At 42.7% G+C, this 20,676-nt stretch overlaps 1 protein-coding gene across 2 annotated transcripts in view; it reads left to right on the top strand.

Annotated features, from left to right (window-relative positions):
• The first annotated feature begins 5,301 nt into the window (after window positions 1-5,301).
• LOC126457454 (uncharacterized) overlaps window positions 5,302-20,676 on the top strand; it is a 76,843-nt gene continuing 61,468 nt past the window's right edge. For both annotated transcript variants that reach the window (XM_050093743.1, XM_050093744.1), the window contains exon 1: window positions 5,302-5,443. In XM_050093743.1, the coding sequence (XP_049949700.1) occupies window positions 5,396-5,443 (48 nt within the window). In that variant the 5' untranslated portion in view covers window positions 5,302-5,395. The remainder of the gene's footprint in view (window positions 5,444-20,676) is intronic.

The following is a 20,676-nucleotide window of genomic DNA, read 5'->3' as shown; positions in this document are numbered from 1 at the left end:
AGTAGTTCTAAGTTCTAGGGGACTGATTACCATAGATGTTGAGTCCCATAGTGCTCAGAGCCATTTGAACCATTTGAACAAATAGCAAAACTCATCTACCACTTTAAATGCGCTACGGTCGCAGGTTCGAATCCTGCCTCGGGCATGGATGTTTGTGATGTCCTTAGGTTAGTTAGGTTTAACTAGTTCTAAGTTCTAGGGGACTAATGACCTCAGAAGTTGAGTCCCATAGTGCTCAGAACCATTTGAACCACTTTAAATGTCTAATTTCCTAATCTAATTCCCTCAACATCGCCTGATTTAATTCGACTGCATTCCATTATCCTCGTTTTGCTTTTGTCGATGGTCATCTTATATTCTCTTTTCAAGGCAGTGTCCATTCCATTCAGCTGGTCTTTGAAGTCCTTGTGTTACGGTGTGTGTTTTTCGTGGTTAGCGGGTGGCCCTGTTATTGCGGTTACGGAAACGCTAAATGCAGAAGGATACGAACATATTTTACAACACTGAGTGCTGCGAACAGCAGAGGAATAGTTCTATGACCATGGCTGCTTCTATCAGCATCATAATGCACAATGTCATAAAGTAGCATCTTCGAGGCAATGGTTTGTGGGCAATTACTTTCCTGAAATGGACCGACTTGGCTACCCAGAGTCGCAAACCATAAGTCAACAGAATACCTCTGGGATGAGCTAAAAGTCAACTTCACTATTATGTCTGGTTTCGGCTCTTTGGGAAGAATGGGCTGCCACTGCTTCGCAGACATTGAGACACCTCAGTGGAAGCATCCCCAGCATAGTTCAAGCCGTCATAAAGGCGAAGGGTGGACACACCCCGCATAAACGACCGCTAAAATGTGTCCGAATACTTTTGATCAGATAGTGTAGAAAGACCAGAAAGTGAAATAAAGATAAATTGTGAAGACAGACACGGCTCCAACCCTAATCCATGACGAAAAGAAGGAGAAGAAGATATCGAGCTCAGAAATATGTGTTGCAGTGGCGATATCCGAACGTTTGGATTCGAATGTTGGTGCATCTACCAGGCTCCCACTTCAGAATCTACATACCTCCAGACCCTACGTCCCTGCAGCAAGAACAGTGCTGTATCATCATTTGTCTTATCGACACTTAAACCACTCTGCACGCCGTATTCCAAGTGCTGATACCGGAAGAAAGAAACAAGCTTTCGGCATCAGGTTTGTACACCCCTAGTCACTAGAAGCATCTAGGGGAACCGGTGCGGAAAAAAAAGCGGTAGCACTCCTCTTGTTAAACGAACTGTGACGCAAACTGATACTTAAAAGTGGGGCGAAGATTCTGCCGTTCGCTCACACTCCAGCGAAGTATGGCAGACAACTAAGTGAGCCACGAGGCGTTGGGTGGGCGAGCTGCCGAAAACACAGCCATGACATGTTACCTCATCGGAGCGGAATAAGAGACTGGCCAAGCGACGGTGTGGCGTGCGTGGCATCTGGAAGGCATAACTAAGCTCTCCCTCCGGCGTAAGTGACCAGCGATGGTGCTGGGGGCTGATTTCCAGCCTGCTGCTACAGGTGGAGGCGATGGAAGGAGTCGCCATAATCTCCAAAAATTTTCTGAGTAATTTAAGGAACGAATAGGAACTTATATGGACTCAAATGAACCCTAGTCCGAAGGCCACCACCACTACCACCAACTGAACATATTTGGTAAGTACACAAATTCTCTGCATCAGGCCCGTTTATCTTGAATAGGTCTTAGTACAGGACATTGACCAGTGGAGCACAGGAACGCACCGGTAGTAAACTGCTCGCCCAGTGCAAGAATTCTTCGATTTTAATCAACCGATCTCAGGATGGAAATGAACGTCGGTTAACAAAATTACACAAGTAACTGCAGGTTAATGTCCACGAAGTTCAAAGTACCTGAAAAGGCTGGGCATTTTGATCTAATTATTACCCAAGTCTATTGCTGTTACTCTCTACTAAGCTCTGTGTGTAATTTATGGTTTCTACTATGACTTGCCCATGTCCTTATGAGTGGAAATTTCCAGCGTGGACTAAGGTGCCACACCTCTACTTTTTAATCTCGATTTTTTCCAGTGAAGCAGTCGATGCACAATGACATAGTCTTACCAATACGGTGATGAAAGAAGATCCGTGAAAAACCAGGTTTACAATGGTCTGCGCTGGCAAGAGAAATGAGATGGGTGTCCACAGCGGAAAGATAAGACATGCGCCCTAGTAACCGATGTGCGGAAGCACTTACTCTTGTCCCTTACTTGCTCCCTTCCTGTAGAAACTAGCTAAGCAGCACATGGCAACAAGGACTGAAGCAGTGGTAAGCAAGCTAAGCACTTGTTTCCAAATGAACCAAACATGCTACCAATGCTTTTGATAACGTGACACTATAATTTAACACAGACTTTTTCGAGTAAATCAGGACACAGTTAATTGTTGATGTTTAGATTCGACTAAGATGCAAGGACCCCTGTTGTGATCAAGTCTGTGTGCACTCCGGTGGTAGGAAGAAAGGAAACAAGGTTAGAGTCTAATGTCTCAACAATAGAGAGGTCACTAGAGGCTGCGCTCAGGCTCCGATTATGGGAGAACGGGGAAGGAAACCGGCTGTGTCTTTTCAAAGGAACCGTCCCCGCATTTGTGTAGGCTCATTTAGGGGAAATCAAGGAAAAAAGTCAATCTGGATGACCAGACTGTAATTTGAACCGCCATCCTCCAAATTCGAGTTCATTGCGACACATCACTCGATCACTCCGGTAGAGGTTATATACACGTCTGCAGTGGTTGTTTCATGGCATGCATTGGCGACGCTGAACTTACTAAGACGTCATTTAGTTACGGCCATCATGCCAAAGACAGTTCTGGACAATAATGTGCCCTCTAGATCACAACTTTTCCTCTGACAGAACACTTTGAGAATCCTCGTACTTTGATGGAACACTTTGTTTATTCTGAAAATTAGCAAAATTTTGGAAGACGACAAAATCTTGTTTAATTCAGCGCTTACTTCACTTCTTCAATCATAACTAATAACACAGACACCATAATAAAATTTTAAAAAATAATTAGTATCGTAAAAATGACGAAAGAAAAAACGTCATACTACGAGGATTGCCCAGAAGTAACGCAACGCATTTTTTTCCACTCTTTATTGAACATAATGAGAAATACACACACGAAAGAATGGTGTTTTATCTACACACACTATTTTTCCACGTAATCTCCATCCCATTCTATGGCCTTCCTCCAGCGCGAAACAAGGGCGTGTATGCCCTGTCGGTGCAAATCCGTGTCCTGGTGGCGGAGCCAGTGCTTCACTGTGTGAATCACCTCTTCATCGTCCTCAAAATGTTTTCCACGGGTGGCATCCTTTAATGGGTCGAACAAGTGGAAGTCCGAGGGGGCTAGGTAAGGGCTGTAGGGTGGATGGAGTTAACAGTGTGTTCAGCAGTCCTCAGACTTGTATGGAGCCGAGCGTTATCGTGTTCACCTGGGTTGCTGTGGCGCCGAAATCGCCGGAAGCGCATTTTGAGTTTTGTTAATGTGTTGACATGTGCTTCTGAATTAATGGTACCGCCTCTTGGCATCGCATCAATGAGGATCACAACTTCACAGTTCCAGGACACGATGGTCATGACCTTACTGGCGGAAGCAGTTGCTTAAAATTTTTCTTCTGTGAGGAGTGGGAATGGCGCCGTTTCATCGACTGTCATCTTGTTTCGGCTTCAAGATGGTGGACCCAGCCAGGTTTCATCAACTGCCACAATCTGGGACAAGAAGGCCTTCCCCTTAGCTTCAAAACGTTGCATCGAAATCGCGACAAATGTTTTTTCTGTGCGATCCGCCATAAGACACCGCGGGACTCATCTTGCACACACTTTTGAATATCCAAGTGTGCGGGTAATTGCATCCACGCTTCCTTTGCTGATTGACAGATAAAGCGCCAACTGCCGAGTCGAAATGCGTCTGTCCTCGCGAATGACAATATCAGCTCTCTGCAACATGTCAGGTGTGACAGCCATGGATGGTCTCCCCGACCACTGCAAATCGTGGAACTCCGCCGAAACGCCTTCTGATGACCTGAGCCTCCGTGCCCAGCGACTAACTGTACTTCCGTCGACAGCAGGTGTTCCGTAAACTTTGCACAAGTGTCTGTGAATATTCCCTACAGTTTCTTTCTCTGCAGTGAGATACTCAATGCCGGCACGTTGCTTTTAACTTATATCACTTACAGACGCCATTTTGAAATTGTCCTGCAGCTACGCTATCTGTCGGAAGTCAAGGAAACTTGGAGCGCTCACTCGGGAGACTTCAAGTAATAAACACGTAACGTTTCGCAATCGTAGCATTGTTTTCCGCTGAGAAAAAAAAATGCGATGCATTACTTTCTGGGCATCCCTCGTATTAGTAGTTTTTTACAGAGCATTTATTCACTTCCCACGGAACACGATTGGTTCTGCCAGCAGCATACTGAACTTTCTTATGGCGAAGAACTTCCGGTCTTCGTTTGATCAACTTTCTGGAATATTTTAACTTAATGTCCATCCAGTACCTTCAAGTGGCAAGAACTGCAATCAGCAATTACAGACCATGGCAGGTTGATTTGCGTATACCAAGGATCACACACCTACACACAATACTTTCATTACGGGCTGTGTTACAACACGGTAAAAAGAAATAAACCGAACGAGATAATCAATTGTAAAGAACCGAACAATGACAATATATAAGAGAATATCCCTGGATATCAGCATTACCTCAGCAGTCACATGCAATGTAGACACCTGCGGCTCAGTAAATTGGGCGTTAAGAACTATAGAAAGAAAAAAATAATAGGTTTTAAAGATGCAGCTGCAAGGAATGCTGAAGACAGAGGGAACACGGCAGTAACTAACACGGGAGTGTTGAGAAGACTGAAGAAAGAATATACTACACTGAAAAGTGTCACCGCAAGGAGTAAACAGCATGGTAAGTTATTGAAGCCAGTTTTCCAACATGAGAGAGGCAAAAATGATGAAACGAAGTCAAAGAAGAAGGTCACCACGCAAGGACATGCATGGCATCAGAGATGGAAGCATAAAGACACTAGATGCGACACACGGTCTACGCTGCTGTTTGGACGCAACAGTTTAATATCAGTGTCACATGGAGACACAGGTGCTGCTACACGGTATTACCGCGCTCGTATGCAATTGCGCAAGTATTTTGATCTGTTATCAGAGTTCCACAGCGTCAGAGAAGTGCCAGTGGCGATGTGGGCGATTTGCGAGAGGTTAAGGAAGTAGGATGTTACTGGCGGTTTGGCGACCGCACACATCCTAGTGTAGCACTGCTGTAACAGTAACTTTGCCGCCTACAGCCAGTGTCCATCGTAACGTAGCAGCAGCCAGCGCCGCCATGAAGAAACTCGTCAAGTTTAGGCTGGGGCTCTGCGCCATCGAGCTGGTACGTGCCAACTGAGACCACCTCTCACCTACCCTCTCGTGGCTTATCCTACTTAAGCCATCGTCCTTCGTTGGTCGCTTCAGCCTACACATATGCTTGCTGTGAACTTCTCCTCTACGTCTGTCGGTCGGTTGACGCTACTATCATTCAGTTTTCCTCAGTCCAATCTCTTCAGTGTAATTGTCTACTCACGTTATGCACGGCATTTCTCGTCTAACGCTATCACAGACTACTCTCTTACATTTTGCCTTCTTGCATCCACATTGTGAGACCTGGGCAGCTGAGTTTTCACTTTCATTTAATTCACAGTGTCGGTACTGTACGATCTCTTTCAAAGTGTGCCTGTTTCCTACTCACGAGTTTCGCGGTCTCTTATAGATCCGAAGATGTTTCTGTTTAAATGCTGTTAAAATTTGAGCATCTGTCTGCCCGTAGGGCAGTGTTTCAAATTTACATACGTTACTGTTTGTACAGAAGACTGAGAATGTCTAATTTTTGACATGTGTCCAGGTGATTTATTATCAACGCGCGCTCACATTTTTGCCTCAGTTTCGAGTGCACTGTTACTACATTCATGAAAAATTCTTCCCAATAATTTAAAGATGGCCGTTCATTTCACTTCTGTCGCAATATTACTCGAATCTTGCAACGTGGATAAAGAAGGCGCAAGCAAATTTACTCGTTTTTAGGCTGCGGAACTACTACGTGCCCTAAAGCAGTGGTTTCCAGTCTTTCTGAAACCATTATCCCCCGAGTGTGATCAGTAATTAGCTAGCACCCACTTATTCTCGCCCCGCCCCACTCCCCTCCCCTCGGCGCCCACCACCACTATCCGCCCACCATATCAACATTACCCTCAAGTAAATTTTAAGATGAGAAAGAACTTTCTTTAAACATATTTATTTTTCAAACAACGAAAGATAAATGATACTTTGTTTCTGTGGATGTTTTGTTAAACCATGAACTAATGAGTCTGTGAGACATATGGTACTGCTTGTTTCTAACAAACTTTTTTATAGAATGATGATTAATTTCTCAGCGTATCGCGAGTGCTACCTACAACTCCTTTAAGAAATGAAAGCTGACTACCCACACTAGGGAAGACACTTGTTGCAAAACATGCTTCCTCCACAAAATTCCTCTCCCTAGAGACACTTGCTTCGTCCACATACTGTACTCCTCATTTAAAATTAACAAGTTACGTTGTGTGCACTATACTTAACTGTTTGTAAATCACTTGACTGCTGGACTCCTTACTTCTGAACTGGCAGAAATTGCAAGACAGCCTGCCAATGGTTTTTTTTTTTTTTCAGGGCATTACTGCTGCTACACCACCACTACCACTACTGATAATAATAATAATAATAATAACAGCAGTTTAGTAGCCATTACGTAGTTACTGTTGTGCTGCGCTGTCAATTAGTATGTTTATGTGTTGCGATGTGAATAATGAAGCATTGTAGGAACTACTTACAAACTCGGAAAATTCATTTTCATGACATATTTAAGCACATGCGTTAGACGTGTGTCTGACCTTTACTTTCATAGAGGCACTGTAAAAAGTGCAAAGTGTCTGCATAGTGGGTGGATGTGTGAAGATGATGATAATTCATTCCTTTCACAAGCTGAAACCTCCACCACCCACGTAGTGCCATACGTTAATGCTTGTATTTGAAACAAAAACAAGTCTGTAATTACTGCAATTACAGGAAAATTACACTCATTGTTACAGTCACACGAAAAAATGATAATTATTACCTTTTTAACATAACTTAGCTTTGTCAGCGACACACAGTCCAATCCTTTTGATTTTACCTCTCAGAAAATTTCACTTTACACCTCAGTGAGTGACCATACATAGGTAGGGAACCACTGCTCTAAAGGTTAGATCTAATAGTACTTGCGTACAATACTTTTATGGAGTGTATAAATGCCTAGTCGTAATCGAGGAAGAAGTAGACTTCTTCAAAGAAGCGATGCTAGAATTATGACCAGCCACTTAATACACCAGTTCCCGAGAACAGTCAGTAAACTGATTTGTGAAACGTTAAGTGTGTCGACACGCCGTAGTACAACTGTTTACTTCCAGTTCTCAAGACAAATATTCAAATCAGTCCACAAACCCTGTTACGCCTTTTCATGGAAGCAGTACAAGGACAGAGAGATTACGACGCGTCCGCCACAGCCTAGCAACTGTGCCCGGAAAGAAACCACCACTCTGCAGCGGATCGTCTTCTGTAATGAAGCTTTCTGACATTAAACTTTTGCCGTATAAGGAGTCCAAGCGAGACTTTTGTCCTTCAGGGACGGTGATCATATGATCTCCTTTCTCCTCATAGCGCTAGCTCAGCTAGATATACAATCAAAGTTTCTTGAGGACTGCAAGACTAGAACAGAGATCAAAAGTTTCCATAGCACCATCATTCGTGTCGAAAGGCAGAAAACTGTGTTCAAAACTCGGTTCGCCACACATTTATTGCGGCTCTTAGGCGCGTTAACAAGGGGCTGGAGAAGGCACTGATGGCATAGGGCAGGGGTCACATTTCAGTGGTGCCAGTTCAATCTATCAGTCGATCGGGTTTCATTAGGCATGGCCTGCACCTCGGTAGGTATGGGAAGGTGAGGCTGGCAAAACTTATAGGTGACAAGTGTAGTGGGTGGTGGTGGGATCACTCATGGAAAAATTCCTGTAGTAGTTGGTATTACAGCTGCGCCTTTTTTAGATTGAAGTCAGTTGTTAGGTATACCTGCTTGAAGGAAGTCCCTCTCACTAAGGGCTCACCTTCAGAGGACGTCATGTTTCCAAGTAGAGAAGGAATTAGCATATTCCATCAAAGTATAAGAGGTGTTAGAGATAAAGTTAGTAAATTGCTTGTAGATGTTGACTCTGAAATTATTGGTATATCGGAGCACCACATAAATAATTTTACAGTTCGATTAATTGGCTGTTTTTCAAGGAGTTCCGCCTTGTGGGGTGGTGGAGTGGCCATGTTCATAAAGAACAGTATTCCATTTGAGTCCATAGACGTACCACAGCACTGCACTGAACAGATTTTTGAATGTTGTGCAGGGGCAGTTGAATTTAGTGAAACTAAATTTCTAATTGTTGTTCTTTATAGGTCCCCTAACTCTGACGTCAGAGCATTTCTGCTCAAGCTGGAGAGGGTTCTTGATTCACATTTTGTAGGAAGTACCAGAAATTAGTTATATGTGGTGACTTCAATATTAATTTTGTGTATGCTGGTGCAAGAAAAACGATGTTGGTAGATCTAAATTCATATGATCTGATGCTGACTGTGTTTTCTCCAACTAGGTTGTAGGGGAACAGTAGCACAGCCATACAAAATGTTTTCATTCATTCTTCATTACTAGATGGGCATTTTGTTAGTACAAGGGTGAATGGCCTTTCAGACCATAATGCACTAAAAGGTTTCTGTACTCAAACAAATGTCACATATAATTACAAACGATGTAGGAAAGTTAATCCAACAGCAGTAGAGTGTTTTTTAAAACTCATCAAGAAACAAGAGTGACAGAATGTTTATAGTGCCGATAACATAGATGACGAATATAATGCTTTCCTTAACACATTTCTCATGCTCTTTGAGAGTTGTTTTTCATTAGAACGTTCTGAACGGGGTACTAGCAGTAAAATGCAGCCCGGGTGGCTGACTAGTGGGATAAGGATATCTTGTAGGACAAAATGGGAATTATTTCAAAAGGTAACAAGTAGTCACAATCAAGCTGCAGTAGCCCATTACAAACAGTACTGTAAGGTGCTTGAAAGTGTTATTAGGAAGGTAAAGAGCATGTGGTACACAAATAGGATAGCTACTTCACAGGATAAAAAAAAAAAAAAAACCATATGATCAGTTGTGAAGGAAGTGTCTGCTCAGCACCACAATATTGACGATATAAAGTCAGTTCGTAGTAAAAATATTTCTGTTACTCATATATCAGATATATTTCCAGTATTTAACAATCATTTTCTGAGCATTGATGGTGAATTAAATAAAAATTTAGTTTCTACAGGGAATCATAACTCTCTTGGCAAATGCATTTCCGAGATTGATGTCAGAAATATTCTTCTGTGATACAGACAAGGGGGAAATTTAGTCAATAATTAAATCACTGCAGACTTAGGACTCTCATGGATACGATGAACTGCCTAGCAGAATATTAAAGTACTGTGCTGCACTTGTCAGCCCTATATTTAGCCATATTTTTAAGTTTTCCTTTAGGAATGGTCAGTTTCCTGAACGATTAAAGTACTCAATAGTAAAACCGCTTTATAAAAAGGAAGAAAGGGATAATGTAGACCTATTTCTGTGACATCAGTGTTTGCTAAAGTTATTGAAAAGGCTGTGTATGTAAGGATAATTGATCATTTTATATCACACGATTTGCTATCAAATGAACAGTTCGGCTTTAGCAGTCGTTTAACAACTGAAAATGCTATATTCTCTTTTCTCTGTGAGATGCTGGATAGGTTAAACAAAAGGTTTCGAACACTAGGCATATTTTTTTTATTTAACTGAGGCGTTTGATTGTTTTGATCCCAAAATATTGCTCCAGTAGTTGGACCATTACGGGATACAGGGCGTAGCTCACAATTGGTTCACCTCTTACTTTAGCAACAGACAACAAAAGGTTATTATTCACAGTGTTGAGAGTGGCTGTGATGTGGGGTCTGAGTGGGGTACGATCAAGTGGGGGGAGGGGGGTGGGCTCCCCAGGGATCAGTATTGGGGTCACTCCCGTTCCTCATTTATATAAATGATATGTCTATTTTGGGGAGCAAAATAACTGATGATGGACGAAGTAGAGAGGATATAAAATGTAGACTGGCAATGGCAAGGAAAGCGTTTCTGAAGAAGAGAAATTTGTTAACATCGAGTATAGATTTAAGTGTCAGGAAGTCATTTCTGAAAGTATTTGTATGGAGTGTAGCCATGTATGGAAGTGAAACATGGACGGTAAATAGTTTGGACAAGAAGAGAATAGAAGCTTTTGAAATGTGGTGCTACAGAAGAATGCTGAAGATTAGATGGGTAGATTACATAACTAATGAGGAAGTATTGAATAGGATTGGGGAGAAGAGAAGTTTGTGGCACAACTTGACCAGAAGAAGGGATCGGTTGGTAGGACATGTTCTGAGGCATCAAGGGATCACCAATTTAGTATTTGAGGGCAGCGTGGAGGGTAAAAATCATAGGGGGAAACCAAGAGATGAATACACTAAGCAGATTCAGAAGGATGTAGGTTGCAGTAGGTACTGGGAGATGAAGAAGCTTGCACAGGATAGAGTAGCATGGAGAGCTGCATCAAACCAGTCTCAGGACTGAAGACCACAACAACAACATGTCCTCTAGTATTACGGGTAACTCTAAAATATTTCTGTTTGCTGATGACACTAGCTTGGTAGTAAAGGATGTTGTGTGCAACATTGGCTCGGTTTCAAATAGTGCAGTTCACAAATAGTGCAGTTCATGACCTAAGTTCATGGCTTGTAAAAAATAAACTAACGCTGAACCACAGTAAGACTCAGTTTTTACAGTTTCTAATACACAATTCAACAAAACCTGACGTTTTAATTTCACTGAATGATTATATGGTTAGTGAAACTGAACAGTTCAAATTTCTAGGGGTTCAAATAGTATAGTAAACAGTCGTGGAAAGCCCACGTTCAGGATCTTATCAAAGATTTAATGCTACCATTTTTACGATTCGAACGGTATCTAAAGTTAGTGATCGTTCGACACGAAAATTAGCCTACTTTACTTATTTTAATTCGCTTATTTCGTGTGGTATTATATTTTGGGGTAACTCTTTTTGGCTCAGAAACGGGCCGTTCGGGCAATAAGTGGTGTAAGTTCACGAATCTCATGTCGATCCCTATTCACGAGTCTGGGTATTTTAACAACGGCCTATAAATATATATATTTTTTTCCTTACTGTCATTTCTTGTTAACAATATTAGTTTATTCCCAAGAATCAGCAGCTTTCACTCAGTTAATAATCGGCAGAAATCAAATCTGCATTTGGATCGGAATTCCTGAACACTTGTGCAGAAAGGTGTGCAGTATATTGCAGCATCCATTTTCAGTAAGTTACCACAAGAATTCAAAAATCTTAGCATTATCCATGCGCTTTCAAATCGAAAATGAAAAGTTCCCTCATGGATCACTCCTTCTATTCTGTGGAGGAGTTCTTTGAAAAATTAAGCTGATCCTTGTTGTACTGTTGACTGCGTGTACTTAATCTTATGGCCTGACTTTTTTCGGGTTCATAAACATTTCTGTTATTACTTTTATGTTTTAATATCATGTACTGACATGCTCCATGACCTTAAAGATTTGCTCCTCAATTTGGTCCTAAGGAACTTAAGGTGTAAATAAATAAATAAATATATTTATTCTCTGCTAAGAATAAAGCAGGCACCTGGCAGTAGGCTGAGAGTTTAAGCCTGGAATGTCAATAAGATCACAATGTCATTTGGTGGAATCTGTGAGATGGAAAAAAATTGAACTAGGTGTCGCAGAAGGAAGCGTGTGCAAGATACTTGAACAGCTGGGGCTGAAAAAAAGCTGTACTACTAAGATTTCTGGAGCTCTCATTAATGACCGCAAAAAAATTGAATCGCTGAATGTTTACAATTATTGGTACAGTATCACCGTAGTGCAAATACATTTCTTGGCCCTATCGTGAAAATAGATTTCACCATTTCGAATCAGAAACAAAAAGGCAGTCAGTGGAGTATAGATGCAGCAGTTTTCAGTCCGAGGAATGGTTTGATGCAGCTCTCCAAGCTACTTTATCCTGTACAAGCCTCTTCATCTCTGAATAACTACTGCAGCCTACATTCTTCTGAATATGCTTACTGTATTCATCTCTTGGTCTCCCTCTACGATTTTTATCCTTCACATTTCCCTCCAATACTAAATTGGTGATCCCTTGATGTCTCAGAATGTGTTTCGTCAACCGATCGCTTCTTTTAGTTAAGTTGTGCCACAGATTTCTTTTCTTCCCGATTCTATTCAGTACCCCCTAATTAGTTACATAATCTACCCATCCTATCTCGAGCATTCTTCTCTAGCACCACATTTCAAGACCTTCTATTCCTCTTCTTGTCTGAACTGTTTATCGCCCATGTTTCGTTTCCATACATGGCTACACTCCAGACAAATACCTTCAGAAATGACTTCTTAACACTTATGTCTATATTCCATGTTAACAAATTTCTCTTCTTCAGAAATACTTTTCTTGCCATTGCCTCTCTACATTTTATATCCTCTCTAATTCGACCGTCATCAGTTATTTGGCTACCCAATCAGCAAAGCAGATCTACTACTTTGTCTCGTGTCCTGATCTAATTCCCTCTGTATCATGTGACTCAATTCGACTTCATTCCAGTATCTTTGTTTTGCTTTTGTTAGTGTTCACCTAATATCTTCCTTTTAAGACGTTGTCCATTCCAATCAACTGGTCTTCCAAGTCCTTTGCTGTCCCTGACAGAATTACAATGTCATCGGCAAACCTCAAAGTTTTTATTTTTTCTCCCTTAGATTTAACTCCCATACCAAATTTTCTTTGGTTTCCTTTCCTGCTTGTTCAGTGTGTTCATTGAATAACATCGGGGTACGCTATAACCCTGCCTCACTCCCTTCTCAACCACTGCTTGCCTTTCATGCCCATTGACTCTTACCACTGCCATCAAGTTTCTATACAAGTTGCACATAGTCTCTCGCTCTCTGTATTTTACACCTGGTACCCTCAGAATTTCAAAAAGTTTATTCCAGTCAACTTTGTCAAAAGCTTTCTGTAAGTCTACAAATGCTATAAATGTAGGTTTTCCTTTCCTTAATCTTTCTTCGAAGGTAAGTCGTAGTGGCAGTATTGCCTCACGTGTTCCTACAGTTCTCCGAAATCAATACTGACTTCCTCGAGGTTGGCGTCTACCTGATTTCCACTCTTCTGTAAAAAAAATAGTTTTATTACTTTGCAACCATAACTTATTAAACCAATAATTCGGTAACATTTACACCTGTCAGCACTTGCTTTCTTTGAAATTGTAATTTTTATATTCTTCTTGAAGTCTAAGGTTTTTCGCCTAGCTCATATATCCTGCACACCAGATGAAATAATTTTGTCGTGGCTGGTTGTCCCTGTCCCAAGACTATAAGTAGTTCTGAGGGAATGTCGTCTACTCCAGATGTCTTGTTTCCAGTTAGGTCTTTCAGTGCTCTGCCAAATCTTTCTCAGAGTATCGTATCTCCCACCTCATCTTCATCGACGTGCTCTCCTCATTCTATTACACCGCCTTCAAATTCATTTCCGTTGTATAGACGCTCAACATACTCCTTCCACCTTCCTGTTTTCCCTTCTTTGCTTAGAACTGGTTTTCCAGATGAGCTCTTGATATTCATACATGTGGCTCTCTTTTCTCCAAAGGTCTCTTTAATTTCCCTGTAGCCGACATCTATCTTCCCCCTTGTGATATATACTTCCAAATCCTTACATTTGTCCTGTTACTCTTCCTGTTTAGCCATTTTGCACTTCCGTCAATCTCACTTTTTAGATGTTCGTATTCCCTTTCGCCTGCTTCACTTACTGCATTTTTATATTTTCTCCTTTTATTAATTACATTCGATATCTTCTATTTCTACTATCCAAGGATTTCTTTGCGTATTTGATGCTCTGCTGCTTTCACTATATCATCTCTTAAACCTACCCATTCGTCTTCTGTTATATTCCTTTCCCGCGTCCTAATCAGTTGCTAATGGTTCCTCTGAAACTCTCATTAATTTCCTGTTCTTTCAACTAATCCTGGTCCCATATCCTAACTTTCCTAGCTTTCTGCAATTTCGTCAGTTATAATCCACAGTTCACAACCAATAAATAGTGATCAGAGTCCACAACCGACACTGGATATGTCTTACGAACTATAATCTGATTCTGAAAGCTCTGTCTTATCATTATGTAATCAATCTCGAACTTCACGCTGTATCCAGGTCTTTTTCAAGTATACAACCGCCTTTCATGATCCTTAAACCAAGAGTTACTGATTATTCAATTATGCTCTGTGCAAAATTCTACCAGGACGGTTCCTCTTCCATTCCTTTACGAGTCTATATTCATCTAGTATTATTTCTTCTCTTCGTTTCATTATCATCGAATTCCAGTCCCCCATCACAATTAAATTTTTGTCTGTCTTAAGTATACGAATAATTTCTGTTATCTTATCGCACATTTCCTCGATCTCTTCTTCATCTGCGGAGTTAGTTGGCATATAAAATTGTACTATTGTAGCGGTTGTGGGCTTAGTATCTATTTTTGGCTACTATATTGCGTTCACTACGCTGTTCATAACAGCTTACCCGAATTCCTATTTTCTTATTGATTATTAAAGGTGCGTCTGATTTTGTATTTATAATACAGTATTCAACTGACCAGCAGTTCTGTTCCTCCTGTTGCCGAACTAATTACTACAGTATCCAACTTCAACCTTTCCATTTCTCTTTTTAAATTTTCTACTCCGTCTGTCCGATTAAGGTATATAACGTTCCACGCTCCGACCTGTGAAACGCCAGTTTTGTTCATCCTCATCATGACATCCTCCTCACTAGTCTCTGCCCAGAGATCCGAATCGGCGACTATGTTACCTCGGGAACACTATTTTACCCATGAGGATGCCACCTCGGAAACAGTAATAAATATACTGTCGAAAAAAAATTAGTAAATCTCGAAAGACGACGATGATTTCGTTCCGATGACGGCGTGTGCCACATAGGGGATAGCAGTTGTACCATTATCAAATGGTTTCAAATCGTCTGCCAACAGATAGCGTAGTAGCACAGCTACCAGACCGCCATCTGTGTCTACACTTTAACAGGGAATGCTCATAGCCAGAAGGCTCGGTGTGGTGCAAACTATGTAAAACAAGCAGGTAACCATGCCACTGAGATGCACTCGTGCTTTCTACAACGGAATGAGCGAGTTTGGAAGGGGTCAAATCATGGCCTTCAGAGTGGCGGAATGGCCCTTTCGGAGAACTGCCGCAAAAGTTGGACGCGCTGCGTTAGGTGTACAACGATGCTGATATCAGGGGTCACGTGAATATTCTCACACCCGAAGACGAGGTTCTGGACGTTCATGCAACAAATACGCCCGGCAGGACCCCCGTATTGTAAGGGTAGCAATGGTAGGTGGTTCAGCGACTGCAGTACAGAGCCCAGACATGAACTTTTGCGAATCGGTTATTAGCAGTGGGATATGGGCATGCACAAAAAAAGGTTCAAATGGCTCTGAGCGCTATGGGACTTAACTTCAGAGGTCATCAGTCTCCTAGAACTTAGAACTACTTAAATCTAACTAACCTAAGGACATCACACACATCCATGCCCGAGGCAGGATTCGAACCTGCGACCGTAGCAATCGCGCGGTTCCAGACTGTAGCGGCCACCCCGACCGACTGTCATGAAGAGCTGTACGTGGCATGCATAGACGTGCATGGTTCGAGTGGTAGTTGTTACCTTAACCCTTAAGAGAAATTTACCCACTGGCATAGCTTTTCCGTTCACGTAGTCTGGCGGGCCAATCAAACTTATTCCAAAAGTCCTTGACGCATGGAAGAAAGTGATTAAATCGCAGCAATGCATCATCAACAAAATATTCAGCGAACCCGAGTTCAACCAATTCATCACGCTACACAAAGATTGACAGTTTTCCTAGTTGCAACATTTACTGAATCCTAAGCGTTCATAACAGGAAATAAAACAACTGGAACGAAAATATTTGCAGTCTGATTGAATATATAATTAAACATCGTAATATTAAGGCACAATATGACCTAAATGATTTAAAATAACCGGAATTGCTTTTCAGTGTGGTGTAACTGAAGCAGAACCATTCCCCGTTAATCCGCATCAAAAATACAAGTGTTTCTCTGGGTTGTGCTCGCAACGTGTTTGTATATACACTAGGGGCCATTAAAATTACTACACCAAGAGGAAATGCAGATGATAAATGGGTATTCAGTGGACAAATATATTATTCTAGAACTGACATGTGATTACATTTTGACGCAATTTGGGTGCATAGATCCTGAGAAAGCAGTACCCCGAGCAACCACCTCTGGCCGTAATAACGGCCTTGATACGTCTGGGCATTGAGTCAAACAGAGCTTGGATGGCGTGTACAGGTACTGCTGCCCATGCAGGTTCAACACGATACCACAGTTCATCAAGAGTAGTGACTGGTGTACTGTGACGAGCCAGTTGCTCGGCCACCATTGGCCAGACGTTTTCAATTGGCGAGACATCTGGAGAATCTGCTGGCCAGGGCAGCCGTCGAACATTTTCTGTATCCAGAAAGGCCCGTACACGACCTGCAACATGTAGTCGGGCATTATCCTGCTGAAATGTAGGGTTTCGCAGGGATCGAATGAAGGGTAGAGCCACGGGTCGTAACACATCTGAAATGTAACGACCACTTTTCAAAGTGCCATCAATGCGAACAAGAGGTGACCGAGACGAGTAACCAATGGCACCCCATACCATCACGCTGGGTGATACGCCAGTACGGCGATGACAAATACACGCTTCCAGTGTGCGTTCACCGCGATATCGCCAAACACGAATGCGACCATCATGATGCTGTAAACAGAACCTGGATAAATCCGAAAAATGACGTTTTGCCATTCGTGCACCCAGGTTCGTCGTTGAGTACACCATCGCAGGCTCTCCTGTCTGTGATGCGGCTCAAGGGTAACCGCAGCCATGGTCTCCGAGCTGATGGTCCATGCTGCTGCAAACGTCGTCCAACTGTCATGCAGATGGTTGTTGTCTTGTAAACGTCCCCGTCTGTTGACTCAGGAATCGAGACGTGGCTGCACGATCCGTTACAGCCATGCGGATAAGATGCTTGTCATCTCGACTGATAGTGATACGAGGCCGTTGGGATCCAGCACGGCTTCTGTATTACCCTCCTCAATCCACCGATTCCATATTCTGCTAACAGTTATTGGGTCTCGACCAATGCGAGCAGCTATGTCGCGATACGATAAACTGCAATCGCGGTAGGCTAAAAGCCGACCTTCATCAAAATCGGAAACGTGATGGTACGCATTTCTTCTCCTTACACGAGGCATCACAACAACGTTTCACCAGGCAACACCGTCTTCGTGGTGTAGCAATTTTAATGGCCAGTAGTGTATCTACAGATTTCTTTACATAATAATCAGCATGTCTGTTGTGAAACTTTTAGCTGTGTTCCAGCTATCCAGTACCGTCAACAAAGACTGGTGTCTCTGTTTTGAGCCATACCTTGGCGGTATTCCGTTGTCTCGTTTGAGATAAAAGTCAAAGTGAGAAGTGGGTCGTAGATGTGCCATTCTACTGTATTTATTTATGGTATGGTTTTTAAGTAGAATATTAAATATAATACAAACAATAATACATGTAGAGTAAAAATCTCTCGGTGTACATGCCGCGTCAATTCAGGATAGAACTCCAAGCTTTCGACCACTACCTCCATGGTCGTCGTCAGGGCTAAAACTGACTGTCGTGAACTAGCGAGGTTCCCACTTTTATATGCAAAGGACGGCTTCTGATTGGCTGGAATACGTCATAGCAACAGCGATATGGCGCGTAGTGAAGCGGTGCCCTCTACTTCCATAGATGTAGTTACTACCCCGCGTTGCTTGCAGCGCCATCCCTTGAATCAGGAGGTAAAGTGCGAGAAGTTTTTTCTCTGCGATTTTTCTTTATCCAGTGCACTCTTCCAAGTGTTGCTAAGTACATAGCCGTTGTCTCTGTTAAAGTTATTATCGCTAAGTCTAATTTCGACTGCTTCCCGGATCACAGAGTCCCAGTAATTCGATGCGTGGGCTATTACTCTGGTTTCTTCAAATAAAATCTTATGCTTGTTAAGCAGGCTATGTTCAGCCACCGCTGATTTTTCCAAATACCTGTATTTCAGGTGGCGTTGGTGCTCGATGCAGCAACAGTTCTTACAGACTGGCCCACATAATTCTTGCCGCATTCGCAAGGAATAGTATAAATTCCCGGCACTCTTAAGCCGAGACTATCTTTGACTGGTCTCAACATTTCCTTAATTTTCCTAGGTGGTCGGAAAACTGGTTTTATTCCTTGCCTCTTCAGGACTCTGGCTATCTTGCTCGTTGTAGCACCGCAAAAAGGAAGCCGCGCTATGTGTTGGTCCTCTTCTTGTATGTGGCCGGCATCGTGTCTTACTTTCTTGGACAATACTGATTTAATTTCACCGGCAGAATAACCATTCCTCTTGAAAACAGTCGTCAAATGGTTAATCTCGGGACCGAGGTGGTCTTTGTCGGAAATAGTCCTGGCTCTGTGTACTAAAGTATTCAGCATAGCGCTCTTCTGAGACGGATGATGGAAGCTATGGCTATGCAGATGTAAGTCTGTATGGGTTGGCTTCCTGTACACAGAATGGCCCAGTCGTTCATCCGGCTTTCGCTCCACCAACACATCTAAAAACGGTAACTTCCCTTCTTTCTCTACCTACAATGTAAATTTTATGTTTGGATGTACACCATTCAAATGTTCGACGAACTGCTGCAGCGTGTCGCTGCCGTGTGGCCAGATTAAAAAAGTATCGTTGACGTATCTGTAGAAGCATGATGGGCGGAGTTGAGCACTGCTCAGCGCTCGTTCTTCAAAGTCCTCCATGAAAAAATTCGCTATTGCTGGTGACAGTGGCGAACCCATGGCTGTTCCATACGTCATTTCATAATAATTTCCACTGTATAAAAAGTAAGTGGTCGTCAAGGTATGCCGGAACAACTTCAAAATTTCTGAGGAGAAATGAGCAGCCAACAGCTGTAATGTGTCATCCACAGGTACTTTGGTGAACAGAGAAACCACGTCGAGGCTGACCGTGATATCACTTGGGCCTATCTTCATCTGTTTTACGATATCAACAAACATTTTTGAATTCTTAATATGATGTGGGCAGTGACCAACTATAGGCGCCAACAATTTAGTTAAAATGGTTCAAATGGCTCTGAGCACTATGGGACTCCCTGCTGAGGTCATTAGTCGCCTAGAACTTAGAACTAGTTAAACCTAACTAACCTAAGGACACCACAAACATCCATGCCCGAGGCAGGATTCGAACCTGCGACCGTAGCGGTCTTGCGGTTCCAGACTGCAGCGCCTTTAACCGCACGGCCACTTCGGCCGGCTAACAATTTAGTTAAGTGCTTTGCAAGCTAGTACGCAGGAGAGCCAATAGCGCTAACAATCGGTCTCAACGGGACGTTCTCCTTATGAACCTTTGGCAAACCGTACAGTCTTGGTGGCCTAGGTGCTCTCGGCCGTAAGTTCTTCACCATTTCGTCGGAGAGGCCAGAGTTTTTTAGTAGCTCCCTTGTCTTCCTGCTGAGCGCCGATGTGGGATCCCGTCTGAGAATCCGGTAGGTGCTGTCCTCCAGTAATAATCCAAGTTTCTTGTGGTAATCTGTAGCATTGAGGATTACCGTGGCGTTCGCCTTGTCAACAGTTTTCCGACCACCTAGGAAAAATTAAGGAAATGTTGAGACCAGTCAAAGATAGTCTCGGCTTAAGAGTGTCGGGAATTTATACTATTCCTTGCGAATGCGGCAAGAATTACGTGGGCCAGTCTGTAAGAACTGTTGCCGACCGCTGCATCGAGCACCAACGCCACCTGAAATACAGGTATTTGGAAAAATCAGCGGTGGCTGAACATAGCCTGCTTAACAAGCATAAGATTTTATTTGAAGAAACCAGAGTAATAGCCCACGCATCGAATTACTGGGATTCTGTGATCCGGGAAGCAGTCGAAATTAGACTTAGCGATAATAACTTTAACAGAGACAACGGCTATGCACTTAGCAGCACTTGGAAGAGTGCACTGGATAAAGAAAAATCGCAGAGAAAAACTTCTCGCACTTTACCTCCTGATTCAAGGGATGGCGCTGCAAGCAACGCGGGGTAGTAACTACATCTATGGAAGTAGAGGGCACCACTTCACTACGCGCCATATCGCTGTTGCTATGACGTATTCCAGCCAATCAGAAGCCGTCCTTTGCATATAAAAGTGCGAACCTCGCTAGTTCACGACAGTCAGTTTTAGCCCTGACGACGACAATGGAGGTAGTGGTCGAAAGCTTGGAGTTTTACCCTGAATTGACGCGGCATGTACACCGAGAGATTTTTACTCGAGAAATACGT

The sequence above is a fragment of the Schistocerca serialis genome, chromosome 2 (genome assembly GCF_023864345.2).
Source record: "Schistocerca serialis cubense isolate TAMUIC-IGC-003099 chromosome 2, iqSchSeri2.2, whole genome shotgun sequence".
Lineage (NCBI taxonomy): Eukaryota > Metazoa > Arthropoda > Insecta > Orthoptera > Acrididae > Schistocerca > Schistocerca serialis.
This window is presented reverse-complemented; position numbering and strand designations above follow the sequence as displayed.